Genomic DNA, 19,443 nt, shown 5'->3' on the forward strand with positions numbered 1-19,443 from the left:
AAATTATGATATTTTCAGACAATAGAATATTATTCAGCAATTAAAATGCAGAAACTACTAAATATGCAGCAAGGCAAACTAAAACTCAAGATCCCTATATTTAATAAAATAATCCAGACACAAAAGGCTACATACTGCATGACTGCATTTATATTAGGTTCTACAGACAAAAACTAGTATATAGTAATAGCAATAAGAATAGTAATTGCCTCTGAAATGGGAGGAAGCAGAGAGGAGTTTCTTTGGTGAAAATATTCTTGATACTGAGAGAAATGTTAGGTGACAAGAGTGTCTGTATTTGTCAAAAGGAGAAAATTTTTGAGCATCAGAAAGAAGTAAACAAATGGAAGAAGCAGAAATATGGAAAAATTCTTCTCATGGAGTTTTTGTATCATATGCGATGATTAAAACAAAAGTCACAACATCATCTGATATTCAACATGGTAACATTTAAAAATGGAAAGAGTAAAGGAACAAACAATTGGTAAGATTTCCACTAAATAGTTGTACCAACAACAGATGAGAATGAGTGACATGTATATTTTAATTCACAGAACAATAACTAAGAAAACTATGCAAGTCAAAGCACTATAAGTAAAAGAAAAAAGATGTAGTCCTATTAGATTTCAAGTTATCCACAGAGAGGCAAGAAAACAAACAGAAGACAGAAAAAAAAGAGAGAGAGAGAGAGAACAAACAATAAAGGGTAGACAAACTCTAACCCATTAATAATTACCTTAATTGTAAGTTATCTAAATATACCAATTAAAAAAACAGAGATTGGCCTCCTCAAATTATTCTATGAAATAGAAAAGGAGGGAGCACTGTCAAATTCATTCTATGAAGTCAGTTTCACCCTGATTCCAAAAACAGACAAAGATATATCATGGAAAGAAAACTTCAGACCAATATCCCTGACAAACAGATGTAAAAATTCTTAATAAAATATTGGCAAACCCCATTCAAAAGCATATTTTAAAATGGTGCACCAGCAGCCAGTGGGTTTCATCCTGGAGAGGCAAGGATGGTTCAATATATGCAATCAATAAGTGTAATTCATCACATAGAGTTAAGGACAAAAATCATGTGATTATCTCAAGAGATGCAGAAAAAGCATTAGACAAAGTCCAGCCCTCATTCATGTTTAAAACACTAAAGAAACTAGGGATATAAGGAAATTACCTCAATATTATAAAGACTATATGTGACAAATCATACTGGAGAAAAACTGAAAGCATTTCCTCACCATTCCTATTCAACATAGTCTTTGAAACCCTAGCCGAAGCAATCAGAAAAGAGAATGAAATTAAAGGGATATAAATAAGAAAATAAGAAGTCAAATTATCCTTATTTGCTGATGACATGATTATATATTTAGAAGGGCCAATAAACACTACCAAAAGATTTTACATCTGATAAGCAAATTAGCAAAGTAGCAGAATATAAGATCAATATACATAAATCAATCACTTTCCTATATTCTAATAATGAATCTGCATAAAAATAAATTAGAAAAACTATCTGATTCAGAATAACATAAAAAACTTGGAAATAAATAGTGAAAACTATAAAACACTAAAAAGGACCTTAGAAGATGGAAAGACCTCCCATGGTCTTGGATAGAGAATTAATACTGTCAAAATGGCGATAATACCAAAAGTGTTATACAGATTCAGTATAACCCCCATAAATATACCAATGATATGCTTCACAGAACAAGAAAAAAAAACAGTTCCAAAATTCCTTTTAAAAAAATAGGACACCCAGAATAGTCAAAGCAATCCTGACCAAGAATTGTGATGCAGGAAGCATTGATCACAATTGAAAACTTGTACTCCAATAAAGTAGAAAATATTGAAGGCATTGACAAATTTCTAGATACATATGATTTACCCAAATTGAATCAGGATGATATACACAATTTAAACTGATCAATTTCAAGTGACAAAATAGAAGACACCATCAAAAGTCTACCAACCAAGAAAAGCCCAAGACCGGATAGATACACAGCCGAGTTCTACAAGAATTTAAGAAAGAACTAATACCAATACTCTCCAATTTATTTCATGAAATAGAAAAAGAAGCAGCACTTCCAAACTCATTGTATGAAGCCAATATCACCCTGATTACAAAACTAGACAAAGACACATCAAAGGAAGAAAACTTCAGACCAATATCTCTAATAAATATAGATGCAAAAATTCCCAATAAAATTCTGGCAAATCGAATACAAAAACATATCAAAAAGATCGTGCACCACAATCAAGTGGGATTCATCCCAGGGATGCAAGGTTGGTTCACATACAGAAATTAATAAATGTCATTCATCACATCAATAGACTTAAAGATAACAATCATATGATTATCTCAAAAGATGCAGAAAAAGCATTTGACAAAATACAGCACCCCTTCATGTTCAAAACACTAGAAAAACTAGGGATAACAGAAACATATCTCAACATCATAAGGGCTATCTATGCTTCTAAAATGGAGGAAAAAAAGAAAGCATTCCCTCTGAAAACTGGAACAAGATAGGATGCCCTTTTTCACCACTTTTATTCAACATAGTTCTTGAAACACTGGCCAGAGCAATTAGATGAAAGAATTAAAGGGATACACATAGGAAAAGAAGAACTCAAAGTGTTACAAAGGGCTTAAAATCAGCATATTGCATTGACACAGTCACATCAATGATTAAAGCAGCATAATTCACAATAGCTAAACTGTGGAACCAACAACCTTGATGCCCTTCAATGGATAAATGGATGAAGACACTGTGGCATATATACACAATGGAATATTACTCAGTATTAAAAGAGAATAAAATCATGGTATTTGCAGGTAAATGATGGAGTTAGAAAATATCATGCTAAGTAAAGTAAGCCAATCCCAAAAAACCAAAGGCCCAATGTTCTCTTCTGATATGCGGACGCTGATCCATAATGGGGAAGAACTTTGGATTGGGCAGAGGGTAATGAGGGGAGGGGAGGAGGGTGGGGGTGGGAGAATGGTAGAATGTGATGGATATTATTACCCTATACCCATGTATAATTGTGACTCTGCATTGTATACAGCCAGAGGAATGAGAAGTTGTGCTCCATTTGTGTACAATGTGTCAAAATGCATTAGGCTGTCATGTATGACTAATTAGAACAAATAAAAAATTAATTTAAAATTAAATGACATAAGTTTGTTGAAAATAAAAGGACAGAAAAATATAACGTGCAAATGTTTACCCAGAAAAAATAGGAGTGACTATATTAATTTCAGATAAAGTGAACTTCACAGCAAAGGGAATTACTAGCTACAAAGTGACCCAATAATCAGTTCACCAAGAAGACATATACACACACACCAAGCACAGATCCCCAAAATACATGAAGTAAAAACTGAAAGAATAAACAAAGTTCAACTTGGTATTTGAGTTCTTTTCTTCTGGTAACTGATAAAACTACTAGAAACAATAACAACAAGGACATACAAGAACTGACCAACATGATCAAACAACAGAATCCAACCAACTTATACAGAACATTCCATCTAAAAGCATAATATAATTTTATTTTCCAAGTACACATAGACATTCACAAAAATTGATTCTATCCTGAGTCATAAAATAAGCCTCATCAAATTTAAAAAACTGAAATCACCCAGACCTATATTCTCTGGCCATAATGAAATCAAATTGTAAATCAATAACAATGAGAAACAAAGAGAATCTCTAAAAATCTGGAAATTAAATAACATACTTTTCAATAAACTATGGATCAAAAAGGAAATCATAAGAGAATGTTTATTTAAAGACACTGCACTGTATGAATGGAAATAAAATTATAAAGATGTGTGGGTTGTAGCTTAAGCAGTTCTGAGAGGACATTTATAACACCACAAACATAAACCAGAAAAAAGGAAAGGCCTCAAATTAGCAATCTACTATTCAACCCCAATAAACTAGTGAAAAAAAAGAAAAATATTAACCCAAAGCAAACAGAAGGAAGAAAATATTAAAGGTTGGAAATTAATGAAACTGAAAATAGGTAATATGGGGGAAATTAGTGAAATGAAAAGTTTGCTCTTCAAAACAGCAATAAAACTAACAAACTCTAGAAAGACTAATAAAGATAAAAAAAAGATAAAAGTAATATCAGGAATAAGATGGGGGATATCACAGTAGGCTCTATTACCATGATAGCTAATAAAGAAATACAACTTTACATTCATAAATATCATTATTTAGAAAAAATGAACCATATACTATACACTACCAAAAAACACAAAAATTCATAAAATTAACTGAGTAGTTCCATAATTATTTTTAAAAATTAAACATTAATTAAAATCAAGAATCAATAAATGGGATGAATTCAAACTAACAAATTTCTTCTCAGCAAAAGAAACAATCTGTGAGATGAATAGAGAGCCTATATCCTGGGAGCAAATTTTTATCCCTCACATATCAGATAGAACCCTAATCTCTAGGGTATATAAAGAACTCAAAAAGATAAACACCAAAAAACCAAATAACCCAATCAATAAATGGGCCAAGGACCTGAACAGACACTTCTCAGAAGAGGATATACAATCAATCAACAAATACATGAAAAATGCTCATCATTTCTAGCAATTAGAGAAATGCAAATCAAAACTACTCTAAGATTTCATCTCATTCCTGACAGAATAGTAGCTATTATGAATACAAACAACAATAAGTGTTGGCAAGGATGTGGGGGGAAAGGTACACTTATACACTGCTGGTAGGACTTCAAATTGGTGCAGTCAATATGTAAAGCAGTATGGAGATTCCTTGGAAAACTGGAATGGAACCACCATTTGACCCAGCTATCCCTCTCCCCAGTCTATACCCAAAGGACTTAAAAACAGCACACTATAGGGATACAGCCCACATCAATGTTTATAGCAGCACAATTCACAATAGCTAAACTATGGGACCAACCTAGATGCCCTTCAATAGATGGATAAAAAAAAATGTGGCATATATACACAATGGAATATTACTCAGCAATAAGAGAATAAAATCATGGCATTTGCAGGTAAATGGTTGGAGTTAAAGAAGATAATGCTAAATGAAGTTAGCCAATCCCAAAAAAATACAAATTCCGAATGTTTTCTCTGATATAAGGAGGTTGATTCATAGCAGGATAGGAAGGCGGAGCATGGTGGGAATAGAGGAACTCTACAAAGGACAGAGGGGTGGGAAGGGAAGGGAGGGAGCAGGAGGTTAGAAATGATGGTGGAATGTGATAGACATCATTATCCAAAGTACATGTATGAAGACACGAACTGGTATGAATATACTTTGTATACAAGCAGTGATATGAAAAATTGTACTCTATATGTGTAATATGAATTGTAATGTGTTCCACTGTCATATATAAAAAATTAATAAAAAATTAAACATGTAACTTAAAAACTTCTGAAAAAGAAATCTCCAGGCCTGCTTTATTTCACTGGAGAATCCTTCTTAACTTTAAGAAAGATTAGCCAAATTTAACACAATCTTTTCCAGAAAACAATAGACTAAAGGACACTTCCCACCTCAATATGAGGCCAGTTTAAGAGAGACCATACCAAAAAAAGAACTCTATATTATAAACATTAGCAAATTAAATCCAACAATATATAAAACATTCATCAATGTAATTCACTATATCAACAAGATAAAGAATAAGATCACATTAATTCGAGCAAAAAGAAAATTTTTGCAAAATTTAGTATCTTTTCATGTCTAAAACACTTATCATCTTAGAAATAAAGGGGAATGATCGCAATTTAGTAATGCGAAAAAACCTGCAGCTAACATCACACTAATGGTGAAAGACTGATTTTTTTTTTTTTTTTTTGGCAAGGTCAGGAACATAGCAAAGATATTGACTCTTGCTGATCTTAACATCATATTGGGAGTTCTAGCCACTGAAATAAGAAAAGGAAATAAGTGGCATTCAGATGAGAAATTGTTGATAGAAATTATATCTACTCAGAAAAGAGTTTGGCAGTGTCTTAGCTAGCCTCTGCTTCTACAACAAAAATAACACAGACTGGGTGACTTTAACAAAAAATATTTACTTCTCACAGTTCTGAAGGATGGAAAGACCAAGTCCAAGGCATCAACAGATTCAGCATCTAGCAAGGGTCTCCTTCCTGGTTCATGCATAGCTGTCTTCTTGCTGTTTCATCATATGGTGGAAGGGATGAGAAAACTCTCTAAGGTCTCCTTTTTAAGGGCGCTTTTTAAGCGCTGTTCATGAGGGCTTTACCTTCATGACCTAATCACTGCTCAAAGGCTCATCTCCAATATCATTACATTGGGGATTAAGTTTCAACATATGATGAATTGAGGTGTGGGATGAGGGGAGTGGCATAAATATTCAACCTGTGGCAGGAGTGTTATAGTATATAGTTAGTTTATTAAACTAAACATCTAAACATGACTCAGCAACTGTACTCTTAAATATTTATCTCAGAGAAATCAAAACTTTTTATTCCCATAAATGTTATATATGATTGTTCATAGCTTTATTAGCAATAGCCAAAAACTGGAAACACCTCAGATGTCCTTCAACAAGTATATGGCTAAACTAGTACATAAATACCATAAAATAATACCACTCAGTAATTAAAAATTACTGAACTAGCCAAAAGTGGTAGCACATACCTATAATCTCAGCTACTTGGGAGGCTAAGGTAGAAGGATTAAAAGTTAAGACTGCTCTGGCAACTTAGCAAGATCCTGTCTCAAAAAAACAGCTGGGAATGTAGCCAAGTAGTAGAATGACCCTAGATTTAAAAAAAAAAAAAAAAGAATGAGCTATTCATACACACAACAACTTCAATAAATCTCAAAGGAATTATGAAGAGTCCAAAAAAGACAAATCCTAAAAGCTTATATGTTACTATGATTCCACTCACATTCTTGAGAGGACAAAATTATATAGAGATTAGTGGTTTCTGGGAGTTCTTAACAGAAGTATGAGAGGGAAGAAAAGAGGTGGCTATGTCTATAAAAGGGCAGAAAGAAGGATTCCTGTGGTAATGAAACTTTTATGTATCTTGACCGTCAATATGAATATCCTATTATACTGTGCAATAGTTTTTCAAGGTGGTATTACTGAGAGAAACTAGATAAATGTTATAAATGTTCTCTATATTATTTCTTACAACTGCATGTAAATATATAATTCTCATAATCAGAAGTGTGTATACAGCTATTTAAAAAGAATACATTAAAGCTCTATCTATTGACCTGAAATATGTCTGCAATATGTTATTGTTAGGTAGCTAAGTGTAGTACCTGGTATAAAGTAGCTGCTCATTAAATATTTGCTCAATGAGTAAAAGGAAATTGCAGAAAATATATATTATTTCAAAATTTAAAAAAATTAAGAAAACCTAAACACTAAATATCTATGTTAGTGTAAGTACATATAAGCATATGAAAAGGTGTAAAAGGATGTAAAATATTAACAAAAATTACCTTAGGAGTGGAAGAGGTGCTAGAAGGAGAGAAACATGTTTTTCCTTCATCTTCTTTACTTTGTGTTGCAATAAACACTTTGAAATTTGTATTTTTGGAAGAGATAATTAATAAATGAAATTTTTAAAAGTATAGTTAGGCAGTTTGAGAAAAACCAAACCACCTAATAAAATGAAAAGTAAAGAATAAAAAAGATGAAAAGAAAAAACTAAAAATGGTTTGAATATTACTGTAAGATGCTTTTAGAACAGTGATAGCCAAATTGTATAAAATTTATGGATTGAAGCAAATGCAGTACTTATTTTCAAGGAAATTGTGGTAAGGACCCAAGGGAAAAAGAAGCTCAGAGATTTAGTGACAACAGACTAAGTGCAAGAAGCAAACATCAGAAATATGAACTCAAGAGACAGTCCATATGCAAGCTCTATAGACCACCAAACAACTCTCTGACATTGTCCCTTCCACCCAAAAATGGAGAAGGACAGGCTAGGAACACACACATGGAAGTGATCAGCCAGTGCAAAAACAGAGATAGATTCCAGAAGAGATGTTATTTGAGTAATATAAAACTGAGAAAAAACGGATATTTGCAATGAATCTTCAGCCCCAGCCAGTGAACACTTAAAGTATAACAAGTTCTATAGGGTATAGGACATTGCAGTCAGTACACAAGGGAAGGGAGAGCATAAAGGGTACTAGACAAAGAATTATGGAGTACTGAATGAGTAGGGGAAAACCAAATTGGAAGAACAACTTTGAAGAGCCATTTGACAATAACTTGCTAAAGAAAATGTGCATATATTATGATCCAGCAATTCTATTTCTAGTTAGTATGTTCTAGAGAAATTCACACCTCATACCTTATACATTTTTCCATTTACATATGGAGACATGTCCTAAGATATCAATAGCAATTTTAAGTCTATTAATAAATATTTGGCTAAATTATATGCTACAAAACTGTGTAGCAAATTAAAGGGATAAGAAAGATGTATTTATTTATATAAATAGAACTCTAAAATATAATTTACTATATAGTCATTTATATAAATATTTCAAAGCACCAAATAACAAAAACATTAAAAACTGAATTAGAGGGTACATTCTAAAGTCATGATAATTATTGTTTTTAAGGTGAAAGAATGGGAAATTATAGGGGATAAAAGAAATTTTAATTTTACCTGAAATTTTAAAGTCTTTTTAAAAAAAGAACTAATGGCAAGTGAGATGAAATATTAATAATTAACAATTCTGGGTGCGTTGATATTTGTGCATGTTCTGATGCTTTGTACATTTGTATTGACCGGCTACTTCTCAAATAAAAGTATGACAAAAATAAAATATAAAGAACATGTTGGAGACAAGGGGATCAGTTATGAGGCTGCTGCAATATTCCAGAATAAGATTGTGAAGAATAAAATATGACACATTCCAACAGAGATAGAGAAGGGTCAGATACTCAAGATGCTAATGAGATGAGACTTGATGGCTATTAGATTGTCGTCTTAGTCCATTCAGGCTTCCATAACAAAATGCCCTAGACTGCATGGTTTACATAACAGAAATTTCTCTCTTACAGTCCTGGAAGTGAAATCTAAGATCAAAGTGATTGCTAATAGGGCTCTTGACTGGGGCTCTCTTCCTGGCTTTGTAGTCAGTTCTGCCCTTACTGTCTGTACAAGGCATGGGGAAAGACAGACCTTACTCTTCTCCTTGTTATCAGGACATTAATTTATTCAGGAGGACCCCAGCCTTGTGACCTCATAAATATCTAATGAGGGCTGGGGCTGGGGCTCAGTGGTAGAGCACTCGCCTGGCACATGTGAGGCCTGGTTCAATACTCAGCACCATATGAAAATAAAACATTGTGTCTACTTAAACTAAAAAAATACATACATACATAAATACTTAATGACTTCCCAAAGATTGAGGGTTAGAGCTGCAACATATATAGTGGGAGGGGCAGGGGGCACAAATATGCAGCACATAACAAATTAATACTGAGAGAATTTTTATTCATACAATAGTATTATATGACATACAATAAGGTCTTAATAATGTTTGTTGAATCTGTGACATTGGTATTTTCCTGGTTGTAAGAGTTACCCATATAGTATGAACTCAGGAGGAGGAAGTATTGATAGGAAAAAAATAAAGGCACTATTATCTCAGAGAATAACTTCAAAGAATTAACTTCTTGAAGGATGGCCTCTTAGTGTGAAAAATAACTGAGGGGAGGGGGCAGAATTTAGAGGAGGAAAGATTGTTTCGGCTTACAGTTTCAGATGTTTCAGTTAAATGGTCTCCTGATACCTTTGCTGTGGACTTGTGATAAGGCAGAACATGGTGGCAGAAGGATGTGGTAGAGGAAGCCTATCAGCTTATGGCAGCCAGAAAATGAAGACAGAGACACAGAAACAGAGAAGAGAAAAAGAAAAAGGGGGCATGGACAAGAAGTACTCTCCCAAAGCATGCCCCTGGTGATGAACTTCCTATAACCATGCCTACCACCTACAGTTTTTCATCACCTCGCAGTGATTCATTGAGCTATCCATGGTTTAATCCAATGATGAGGTCAGAGCCCTCATACAATCACTTCCCAAAAGTGCCTCCTCTTGATGAGGGCCACAACCAAGGTAAGATGGCGCCTGGAAGTATGCTAGGAGGAGTGGTTTCTGAGCCAACACCAGCGAGCCATTAAGATGATGAGGATTCCTTAATGACTGACTGCTTTGTCTAGATGATGTTAATTAAGTTAAGCTGTGTGTAATTAGTTAGGTATATGTACCTCTGCAGTCCAGCAGAGAAGTGGCTCCTGCTACCTTGGGTGCCCGCTACTTTGAGTTCTCAGTTCCTGCTGAGTTCACTTGCAGTAAAGTAGTTCCTGCTTCAACCTTCAAGTTGCTTGTCACCTCTTGGTTATTTTGCCCAGCCGGACTTAGGCAGCCCAGCCGGACTACGGCATCCTCTGAACATTGCTCAATTGGGAACCAAGATTTCAAATACATGAGCCTTTGGGCTCCAAACCATAACATACATCCTCAACCCAATCCAAAAAGAGTCACTTCAAGAGTCCTCTTTCAAATGCTAGAAAACCCTTATAGGAAGCATCTTGTCTTGAATAAGAAAAGCCTTTTATAAATCATCAAAGCACTGATTTCCTCAGCCATAATTAATCCAAGTGACTTAGTCAAAAAATACCTCTTCCATGCCTCACATTGAAGGAAAAGAATTATTGGATATGTGGTGGGGGGGCATTGTTCTGGGTCCTAGCCTAATCTTACAGGTACAGTACTTCCTTGGAGACAAAAACAGCAACTGTGACCTCAGCAAGAAAGAATCACTGGTTATATATGGTCAAGGATAGCATTAGTTTCAGAGATTTGGTGACCAGGAGAAATGGCCCTGTTATGGATAAAGGAAAAGTAGATAGGGTAGCAGAAAATATCACAAAAGAGTTTATAAAAATTAGATATGATCTATTCCATATCCCTACCAGAACTTCAATTCTATCAGATCCTATTATAATGGAGAGGGAGAACACATCCTCTCAAATCTGAGGCCTCAGTGCAAGCACATCCACTATCCTAAGGACTGGGGACTCTCGGTGCCCCAGAGATTTATGGAGTAAACCTCTCATGTAAGATCTAGGGACCCTGAAATGAATGGAGGAAAGATGATGCTGGAAGACAGAATGGATGTGGTGGTTTGATGTCTCCTTCCATATCTCTATAGGATAGTGCCACCTGAGTTTACAGGGTCCCTCCATCTCTCTTGACAGTGAGGAAAGGTGAGGACTCAAACTAATATGCTGCCACTAGTCACAAAGGAGTCTCATACTAACCTGGGATTTTCAATTTCACAATTGGAAATTTGCCTTAGGAGATCTCCAAAATAGAATTCATTGTTGAAAGGCGCTCAACTAGGACCCAAGATTTTCTGATCCATAATCTATTATGAAAATGGATAATATGCTCTTATGTGCTGTTGTTCATGGAACAATTTAAACAAAAAAAATCACAGAATAGGTCCACATAGACATGTCCAATATCTGAGAACTCTATTCTATGGAAGGTGGTGGTAACTAAATTAACCAAAGGACTGAAAAAAATCAGGCTTAGTCTCCAAATAGAAAACACATCCTATTTTTCACATCAGCCTAGAAGCAAAAAAATAAATAACTTTGAGTTCCAGTGAATGGCCTCTCTCCTCCTCACACCTCACTCCCTGCAGAGGTCTGGCATCCTCCTCTGAGGAGCAGGTTCTGGAACATAGCCTCACAAGGTCACAGGTATGTTACTAAATCCCCTCCTATAATTACAGGGAATGACCAGCCTGGTGACCCAACATGTGCTCAGAGAGCATCTGTAAGTATGGCTGAAGGCCTTAAGGGACCAATCAAGGAATATTCTAGAGAAAAGTCTCCCAGTATATCTTGGATTACTGGAGAGCAAAACAGCACATATTTCCAAGAAATTAAGTACTTAAATTTTGGACATTTGGGACTTAATATATCTGACTTAAATCTTATAAATAACCTATGCACAAAAAAACAGGTGCCTAAGATAGCCAAAAGTCTCGTTAGTGCTCTCTTTAAGTCGAAAGCATTTTTTCCAATCTCTCCTTCATGGTTCCCAACCCACACCCACCTCCTGAGTTTTCCTTTTCCTGCCCTCCCTCAATGGATGACAGAAAACCATCTACTGTCTAATAATTGTAGTCCTTTCTACATTTTACTATTTAGCAATCCTGGGACCACCTGCCAATTCCAAAGACTCGAAAACTGCTTGTCCCAGGAGAAGGTATATTTTCCCCCAACTATTCTAGAAAATTCCTACTCACGTGCTAGATCTCAGCTGAAATGCTTAAAGTAATGACTAAGTATGTTAAAGCCATACTGTTTTAGTATCCTAACTCTGCTATTTAATAGCTGTGTGTTCTTGGGCAAGTTAATGATTCTGTGCCTTAGATTCTTTGTCTATAAGATGGGGAAAAGAATTGTACACACCTCAAATGACTGTAGTGAGATTAGGGCTTAGAACAGTGCATGCACACAGGAAACCCTACAGGATTTTTAGCCATTACTGATTCAGAGATTTCCACTGACTTTCCAAGAAGAGTGAAAGGCTTCTTTGTGCTACCCAACTAGCTGATACTGACCAGAGTTAATGGTCTTTATAGCTCTCAACAACTGCTTATATCACTGTATCCACTAGATTATAAGCTCCTTGAAGGAAGTAGGTTCTTGTTTTTATCACTATATCTTCACCACATGGCACAGGTCCAGGAACAAGATATTCAAACAGTTCTGCTTTACTATAGGTAAATTTGTATGTGATTCCATTTTCAAGAAACTAGGAGAACATTCAAAACTGTGCCCAGGGACTGGAGCTGAGTAGAAGAGCATAGCATGCATACACCTCAAGCCTTTATCAGTTCCCTCAGCTTACTATTTGTGTTATGAACTACATCCGTTCATACTTGGTGTTAAAACTTTCTACCCAATCCCAGATAAACCCACTTCACCACTTCACAATAATTCACAAGGTGCTTCCAATACTCACACAAGGGAAACTCCTGGTCTTTTTCAAGGAAAAGTATCATATTTATTGTAGTGTTTAACCATATACCAGGTGTAAAACAGTTCTACTATTTGTTTCTTATCTTTAATGTGTCATTGAGAAGTTTTTAAATGTTATGTCCAAATCCCATTTTTCCAATAAGCCCCATGGTTTTTATTGTGTAATTTTTGCATAGTATGATGATTTTAAGGATATGTCTCCTTATAATAGAACTGTACTTGGTAATCTTGCAGTTGATTACCAACCTTTCTCTTCTCCATGGGCACCTAAGGCTCCTGAAACTGTAGGAGCCCCTATTAGTTATCATAGTCTATTTGAGCTAGCAGTTCTGTCCTACAATTAAAAGCAATAACTATTTATTCATAGCCATCTACATGCCTGACACTGTAATAAGCAATGAAGATACCATGGTTGATAAGAAGCAATGCTATAACTCTTTCAGTCTGGGGCAGGTGGGAGAAAGTACACTAATTACAACAGAGGCAGGAATATACTATTAAAGAATAATACAAAGGTTTTTTTCTCCTAGACTTCAGGGAGTCAGCAAAGACCTCCCATAGGAAATGTTCTTTCCCAGATCTTTTCACTCCATAATTTCTTTCCTTGCTTGTTTTTTTCTCTGCCTTGTTACTGTACTCGGAGTTACTGGGCCCATCAGCACTGAGAAAAGAGGCAGAACACGGAAGAGTTAATATGGCACAGGTGGGAGGGGAAAAGGCCCTGAGGGAAACAAGATAAACAGCCACATAAAGGAGCCCACAGACATTGGTCAAGGTGAAAAGCAGCTACCATCATACAGTGCTGTGTATCTTTCTCAAGCTTCTACAGGTGACTTCTTCCTCATTCAACATTTGCTAAACTTCTGCTGGAGGCTAGATTTTGAGAGGAGTCTGTCTATTCATCCTGCCTTTTCCAACATCAAAGGTGATTCTTCTTCAAATCGTACTACTCTGGATTGAGCACCATGTCCTCCCTCTTTTGTCACCTCCCCTCTATGGCACTCCAGAAATAAGACTCTAGTGGGACACCCCCTTCTGGATCATGAAGAATCAAAGAAGACAGAGCAGGGAAGTTTCTTTTCTTGATGCCTCTCTCTCTTTCTCTGTTGCTCCCCAACCCCAACTTCAATTCTACCTGGTATTCAAGTTTACAAGATCTGCATCAAATTTAAGAATAATATGAGCACCCCACACCCCCAAAACCCATCAAGTTTTCTTCTATCACTAGGGGTTCCTATTACAGTTTCTCCTTTTCTTTCTATTCAGCCTCCTTGCTTTTTGGAGGGTTGCTGCCAAAAATGTTAGTGCTAGTAAAGACTTAGAATTGTTGTGCCCACTTCCATTATTGAGTTAGGAAAGCTGAAGCCCAGAGGTCCCTCCCAAGGACACAAAATCAAGGACTGAATAATCTAATCCCCACCCAGCATTGGCTTTTCCCCCATATACAAAGAATGAGACTGACTCTACTTGCACCCTGAAAGAGAAGAGCATTCATCTCAGTTGCACTCTCAGCTGACCTCCAATTGGAGGGTTCTCGCTCTACCAGCCGCTATAGTAGTCACTCCCCTTCCTCACTACCATTGCACCCACCTACTTCTCTGGCTATACTTACGGGTTTTTAGGAGCAAGGGATTCTCCCAACCTAGCTAAGACTGGGACCTTAATTATCCATCCCAAAACCCCTAAGCAAAGATTATGCCCTTGTGATCTCCTGGTCTTTCACTACTCCTGTACATACTCCATGGATGGGTTTATGCCACTGTGACACATCCAAAATCTCCTTGTCCTTCTCCTATCCAGAATCATGCCCCTGTGATCCCCAGAGCTCCACCCTCTACAGGATGGTAGAAACTCCACAGTCCAACTCCACCTTCCTATATCCAACCTTTTTCTTGCTGACTGGTATTCCAGGGTTAGGGGGAGCCCAAGCCTGGCTGACAATGGTGTTTGGGCCCATGTACCTGCTGGCCCTGCTGGGTAATGGAGCACTGCTGGCAGTGATACAGATAGACTCCACACTGCACCAGCCCATGTTTTTACTCCTGGCCACACTGGCAGCCACAGACCTGGGCTTAGCTACATCCATAGCCCCCGGTTTGCTGGCTGTGCTGTGGTTTGGGCCCCAACCTGTGCCATACACTGCCTGCCTGGTTCAGATGTTCTTTGTACATGCACTGACTGCTGTGGAATCTGGTGTACTTTTGGCTATGGCCTGTGATCGAGCTGTGGCAGTAGGGCACCCACTGCACTACTCTATCTTAGTCACCAAAGCCCGTGTGGGTTATGCAGCCTTGGCACTTGTACTGAAAGCTGTAGCTATTGTTGTACCTTTCCCTCTGCTGGTGGCACGATTTGAGCACTTCCATGCCAAGACCATACACCATGCCTACTGTGCACACATGGCAGTAGTAGAGTTGGTGGTAGGTAACACACGAGTCAACAACCTGTATGGGCTGGCACTTTCACTGGCTGTGTCAGGTGTGGATATTCTAGGCATCTCTGGTTCCTATGGGCTCATTGCCCACACGGTGCTGCGGCTGCCTACTCGGGAGGCCCGTGCCAAGGCCTTTGGTACATGTAGTTCTCACATCTGTGTCATTCTGGCCTTCTATGTGCCTGGTCTTTTTTCCTATCTCACACATCGCTTTGGCCATCACACTGTCCCAAAGCCTGTGCACATCCTTTTCTCCAACATCTACTTGCTGCTGCCACCTGCCCTAAATCCCCTCATCTATGGAGCCCGCACCAAACAGATCAGGGACCGACTCCTTAAAACTTTTACATTCAAGAAAAGCCAGTTTTAGTGGACAGTGATGACAATGAAGGCTAGACTAGGATAGAGGTGGCAGGGGACAGTTGGAGGAAATTCTGGAGTCTGGGAGTATGGGTTATATTGTCTGTTCCATTGTCTGCAATATGACTGCTATAAGAAATATTTGCTGTGAAACTCCCACTAGATACACCACTGGTATCTGTACCCTTTGGCCTACCCATGTGTCCTGCCTAAGGGAGGAGGGCAGGAGGCAGGAGCTACACATTACCCTGCCAGGAAAATAAGATGAGGAATCATAATAAACAAGATCTAACTGAAATGTATCTTTTTTTTCCTACTCGTACACCCATTGTTTTGGCCTAAGTTGAAAAACTAAGCTCTTCTACAGACCCCAAATTTTGGGGGCTTGGTACTGCCACAAAGGGTGGTACTTCCTCTCAAGATAAATGGTTAGGTACTTGTCTGGGACCACAGCCCTCTCTTTTATAAAGCCAGATTCTGCTTTCAGCCTGTCCTCAAGAATGGAGCTATAGAGGCTTATCCTCCACCTTCTGAGAATCTGGAAAGATAACGTACCCTGTGATGCCAATTTGGCCAGAACACTGGTTTTTAAGACATTCCTAAATCAGAGGATCCTCTTGGTCTCGTGTATAATTGTCATTCCTCTTCCCTCACTTCCACCAAATTCCCAAGAATTAATAGCTAGAACTTCTTTCCCTGGGCCAAGGATCCAACTGAAAAAAAAATTTGATGTTCTAGAAAATCATTGTAACCACATCATCTACTTGCCCGAAACTGAGCCACTTTTTGATCTCTTGCCAATCTTCCCTTGTATGCACCCTCAGTCAAGAATGTATACTCCCCAAATAAAATCCTCATCAGCACCCCTATCTGTCCTGGTCAACATCACTAATAGCACATGATGTTAGTGCAATATGATGAAATAGGAAGATTTCACACTGCTGCAGCTGCCGGAACAGAGGTACTAAAAAGGAAGGGTCACAGTGTTACCCAAAAGGAGATTCATTTTCACCTAAAACTGCAGAATGGAAGGAATATTATATAAAGGTCTTACACACCAGCATGGGTTTCAAAATGAGGATAATCTTATATAGAAGACCAGGAGTCACTGGTGTGGGTCAGAGAAAGCTGCAGGCTGCACAGGCAACAAGCAAACTCAAGCTCTCCAAGAAAACTATCTAACCACAGGTACTAGAAATAGCCATGAAGACCTGGAGCCTGGAAAAACCCAACCCACACAGCTCCAACAGCTGGACCAAGCATGATGGGACACAACAGAGACAAGGCAGCTGCAGAACTGAAAAAGCAAATGATGCCATCTCTACGGCCACATGGGATCTCATCAGGTCCTTTACAAAGATCCAAAGAAATAGCTCAGATTTGCATGATTTTCAGATGTTCACACTGAACCCAAGTGGATGAGGAGCATATCTACAATCTCCCCAACTGCCAGTTCAGTCATTCTCAAGACTAATTTTTTTTTAATGAAGTTCTGAGTTTAAAAGTCCTCTAAGCCATAATTTCTTGGATAACTGTGACAAAATACTGATGAGTTACAATTCTTTAAGATGTCCATGTCCTTCTCTTAAAAGAGATTTATCTTTAATAAATCTGAGAAAATAATTGAGATATGAACAAACATATATGCAGCAAGATGTTTATTACAACATTATAAAGAAATATAAAGAAGTTCCTGTGTGTTATCTCATGTCACACATACATACACACACACCATTTCTTACCATTCCCCTCTGATACATGAAAAGGGAAATCATATGCAGCCAGTATTCATAAGCATTGAATTCTGTCACCCTCCCACCACAGGAAGACTCTTCTAAGGCACCTTCAATCCCTGGTTGTGTACAATTCTCCAAAGTAGCTGGTTCCAAAGCTGTATGCTGTCCAAAGTAAGGAATTTCTTTCTTCAAGCCAAAAATCTATAATCTTGGACATTTGTACTTTGCTCTGCATTAAGACTGCATACATACCATTCTTGTAATGTATTTATAAAGCTTTACTAACACTCTCTGATGCCTCATAATAACCTGAGAAGTTTTTTTATAACTTTGGTCCAAAACTTGACCTCAACCATTATGACCCTATTCATAGTCTTTATCTCATTTAGTATAAATATTCATACATTTAACTGAAGAAATGTTTATGAGGTTGATTATAGGGTACTGCCCTAAATCCTGCTGGGGTATTACTTAATATATGATATATATGCTGTATTTCCTTTTTATCAACAAATTCCCAACTCTAAAACATACTGTCTCAAGTTTCAAATAAGAAATTAGGGACTCATCTGATTATCCTTACAGCCTGAGAGAAGTGAAGAGACTTATTAGGGCTCTTTATTCCTCTACAGTCTTTGCTGTCAATACTATTCTGTAGTGCCCAAGAGGTACCTGCAAAGAACCTCATGTTCTCTGGATAAACATTCCCATTTATTCCCCTCATGTTCTCCATTCAGATAACCCTCCAATATTCTGCAGACGATCTGTGCCTCTTTTCCAAGGGGACCCCAGAAACCCTGGCAGCAGGATATGGCCCAAACAACTCAGTTCTTGGGCTTACCAGCTCCATTCAGGACTCAGTTGTCATCTGTTTACCTTCAATAACTTTCAGTCTCAGACTCTATGAGCCAAAAGGAAAGAAACTTACTTAATGTCAGTGTACAGCAGTATGAAATTTAGGGAAGCCTACAGACTCACAGTGATAAGAAAGCAAGATAAAGAAGACAGAAGGTATAAGCTTCTGAGGAGGACCCAATTCTTCAGGACCCAATTTTTCCTGAGTCCATCTCTATGAAAAAAATCCTAGATAAATCTTCCTCATCCTATTTCATCAGCAACCCACTATTCTCTTCTCTACCTCATCAACCCACTTCATTGTGGACTCCCCTCAGCATCTACAAAGACTCCATTCTCCATCTCTGTTTATCAGTCACTCTCGATGTGTCTGTACTTCTGCAACTTCTGCCTTCTTGCACTGTCAGTTTTATCACCTTTATGTTTACTTTCATTGTGAATGCCTCTTTCCCTCTACCTTTGTCTTACTCAATGAGAATTCTTTTCTGAAGAAAAGAGAGGTACCAATTATACTACACTAAATAATCTCTCCTTATGAAAATAAAAAATGTACTAAAAGGAAGTGACTTGGTTTCACTTGTCTTAACAAGAAATTTGAGGTTTCTGATTTGTTCTGTTGTGGCTTTTCTCCCATCCTGCCCACTTCCTGTTAACTAAGCCACCATGTACTTTCAATCTAGCATATATCTCTCCCACCACACAAAGTGAACAGAAGAACATGTTGATTTCTCCCTTCACCAAAAGGAATTATTGTTTAATGGCTTAAGTTAGAATCAAGATGACTTAGATTTGAATCCTAGATATTCTACTAACTCACTGTATGCCCTGAGCTAATTACTCAACTTTTCTGAGGTCTTTCTTCAAAGGATCAACGGTATCTGGCATAGACTCTAGCATAAAACAGCTCAACAAATATTTGATATATTTGATATTAACTCCCCTCCTGAAAAATAGGACAAAGCCCACTGTCAAATATTTGCTCAAA

General features: G+C 37.4%; 1 protein-coding gene across 1 annotated transcript; it reads left to right on the forward strand.

The window, feature by feature from the left end:
* The first annotated feature begins 14,914 nt into the window (after positions 1 to 14,914).
* On the forward strand, positions 14,915 to 15,877 carry Or52w1 (olfactory receptor family 52 subfamily W member 1). Its single transcript, XM_076844142.1, has one exon. It carries the CDS (start codon positions 14,915 to 14,917, stop codon positions 15,875 to 15,877), a length of 963 nt encoding a protein of 320 aa, XP_076700257.1.
* Positions 15,878 to 19,443: the final 3,566 nt, after the last annotated feature.

The sequence above is a fragment of the Callospermophilus lateralis genome, chromosome 2, assembly GCF_048772815.1.
Source record: "Callospermophilus lateralis isolate mCalLat2 chromosome 2, mCalLat2.hap1, whole genome shotgun sequence".
NCBI lineage: Eukaryota > Metazoa > Chordata > Mammalia > Rodentia > Sciuridae > Callospermophilus > Callospermophilus lateralis.

Coding starts and splice junctions, on each gene's coding strand:
- Or52w1 (XM_076844142.1), top strand. CDS start 14,915: ATGGTAGAAACTCCACAGTCCAACTCCACCTTCCTATATCCAACCTTT.